A 2,263-nucleotide genomic window follows, 5' to 3' on the forward strand; every position below is an offset into this window, starting at 1 on the left:
ATGGGTTAACTGATTATAAAGCCCTAGAGCAGGCAAGCAGGGGGTTGAAGACAGGGGCGAGGATGCAGGAATCTTGAGCGAGGAACTGGAGACGAGGTGAAGAGGGAGATGAAGGATCGGTGGCCCAACCACCGTGGGTAAGACTTGCAGCTGATGCTGCTGTGTGGTGGTAGAGTGGAGTTCTCATGGGTGCTCGCTGGTGTGTCTTGTAGGAGGCAGGGCTTCTCGTCGCGGTGTTCTTTACAGCTTTGCGTTGGTGTTCTACTGATTCCTTGATGTACTCGGGCGCAGATCGTCGGTGTTTTTCTTCTTCCCAGGCCTCCTGGCCTGTTTGTTGGTCTTGCTTCGTGTTGATACGGTGAGGCTATCGTTGGAGGTAACTTCCAGCCGGAAATCTTCTGTTGTGTTGGGCTGCTTCAGTGGAGGAGGTGGTGTTCCCACCGAGACGTCCTCATCTAATGAGTCAGCTGAGTCAGGAGTAGATGCAGTGAATCTTGGAGGTTCAGTTCTTGCCTGTTGAGGCTTAATGGGAGTTGCAGCTGATTTTGGACGTTGAGAGGGTTCGCACACGAGAGATGGAACTGTATCAGTAGTCGATAGCGGAGGCGTCGGCGTCTGGGTGGCTTGTGATGAAGTTGCTGGAGGAGCAGGCTTTGCTGTTGATAGTAGATCCGTGAGCACGGCGGCGTTCACGGTGATGTCAGGGACCAAGACTGTATCTTGAGAACTTGAAGTGGTGTTGGTGAAGACTTCTTCTGGAACTATGAAAGCTGGAAGACCATTTGCTTTGTATAGAATATTTAATATTCTTACGTATTCCTGGGGGTTATTGCAAGCTATCATGCTGGCCGCCGATGTTAATAGTTGAACTGTGCTGTTCAGTGGTTGGTCGGTGTGGGCCGGGGATGATGGCTGGCTCGACGAATCGCAGGTTGGCGTTTGGGAACTGGCTCCCCATTGGCTGGTAGTAGCAGTGGGACGTCCTCCCGGAAGCTCCGGGAAAATGGCGGCTTGGGCGTTGAAACCTGAAGTAGAGGTGGTCGGTGATTGGCTTGTTGCTTCAGAGGTACTGGCTCCGGTTGAAGATGTGGATTTCTCCATGTTTTTAATGACGTCTTGTCTATGAGGACAACGTATGGAGATTGCCGGATGGTCGCCTGTGCACAGCAAGCAGCATAGTGTTTCACACTTGCAGATGGAGTAATGGTGGTCAGCTGAGCAGAGGCTACACTGCTGAATACGCTGGGTACATCTGCTGGTGGAGTGGGTGTACTCGTAGCACCGGAGGCACTGGTTGACCATGTGGAAACGTTCCATCTTCACACGGAATGACGGGATGTGAATACCAAAGCTGTAAACACCATTTCTGGTAGCCATAGTATCCGCAGTACTGTCTCGAAGGTCAGCTTCAGGGAGCGATTTCTGTTGAAGAAGTGAGCATCACTTTCATCAGCTTCATCTTGTTCCACGATCCATTGGCCGAGGTCATGAATAACGACAGTGTTCAGCCAGGTACTGGCGTGGGAAGTTGAGACGAAGGTGTTGGTTGGAGAAATTGGCGCTGAAAAACAGAAGTTTGTCGACTTCCTCCTTACTATAAAAGAAGAAGAGGATGTCCGTGCCTTCCTGTTTGATGTCGTTGGGTGTCACTCCTGCAATGTCTTTAAAGAGCTTCAGGAGAGATGTTTTGGAGAATGGTTGCTCGTTAAGGGGCGTTCCCCGGATCTTGTGACGCATGATGAGCTTCCTGGTGGCCGATGGGTCTCTCTCTCAAAGACTACCCGTCACTGGATATGGCCTCCCGTCTCTACCCGGCATAAAACACCAAGTTAGGAGTGGGGTCTGACCAGCTAGAGAGACGCAAGTCTGCTGCCAATTATTTACCCACCCGGCAGTGCTGGGTGCGAGAGAGAAGAGCCGGAGCAACGAGAACACGTCCGGCCGTGACGGCTGCCAGTTGCTGAGTCTGTGATCTGTGATCATATATGGGTACTTATGATTATTTTATCTCTGGGTTAAATTAGATTCTTTAAATTTTCATTCTTTAAATTTCCTATATTTACAATTAGTTATTTATATTCATACTTTGTACATTCAGACTACACTATACTTTTTTTATTATTGTTTTATCTACACAAGATTGAACAGCCTATGACCGTTCTCGGTAGTGATCTTGGCCAAGAGCTCTATGTTTAGAGTGGGCAGGACAGGCTATAGATCCCACATGATGTAGTTGCTGATTAAACTGTCAGAGTAGTAAGTA

At 49.2% G+C, this 2,263-nt stretch overlaps 1 protein-coding gene across 1 annotated transcript; it reads right to left on the reverse strand.

Annotated features, from left to right (window-relative positions):
- Positions 1-261: 261 nt before the first annotated feature.
- On the reverse strand, positions 262-1,377 carry LOC138360218 (uncharacterized). Its single transcript, XM_069320155.1, has 2 exons — positions 1,251-1,377; positions 262-1,025 (listed from the first exon to the last, which is right to left on the reverse strand). Exons 1-2 carry the CDS (start codon positions 1,375-1,377, stop codon positions 262-264), a joined length of 891 nt encoding a protein of 296 aa, XP_069176256.1.
- Between the last annotated feature and the right edge of the window lie 886 nt (positions 1,378-2,263).

This window comes from Procambarus clarkii, unplaced genomic scaffold (assembly GCF_040958095.1).
Source record: "Procambarus clarkii isolate CNS0578487 unplaced genomic scaffold, FALCON_Pclarkii_2.0 HiC_scaffold_102, whole genome shotgun sequence".
Lineage (NCBI taxonomy): Eukaryota > Metazoa > Arthropoda > Malacostraca > Decapoda > Cambaridae > Procambarus > Procambarus clarkii.

What these genes read in the sequence shown, in the direction of transcription:
- LOC138360218 (XM_069320155.1), bottom strand. Translation starts at nt 1,377, where the DNA reads ATGGCTACCAGAAATGGTGTTTACAGCTTTGGTATTCACATCCCGTCA. An exon ending in CACCCACTCCACCAGCAGAT is followed by an intron (nt 1,026 to 1,250) that starts GTACCCAGCGTA and finishes CCTCTACTTCAG; the next exon opens with GTTTCAACGCCCAAGCCGCC.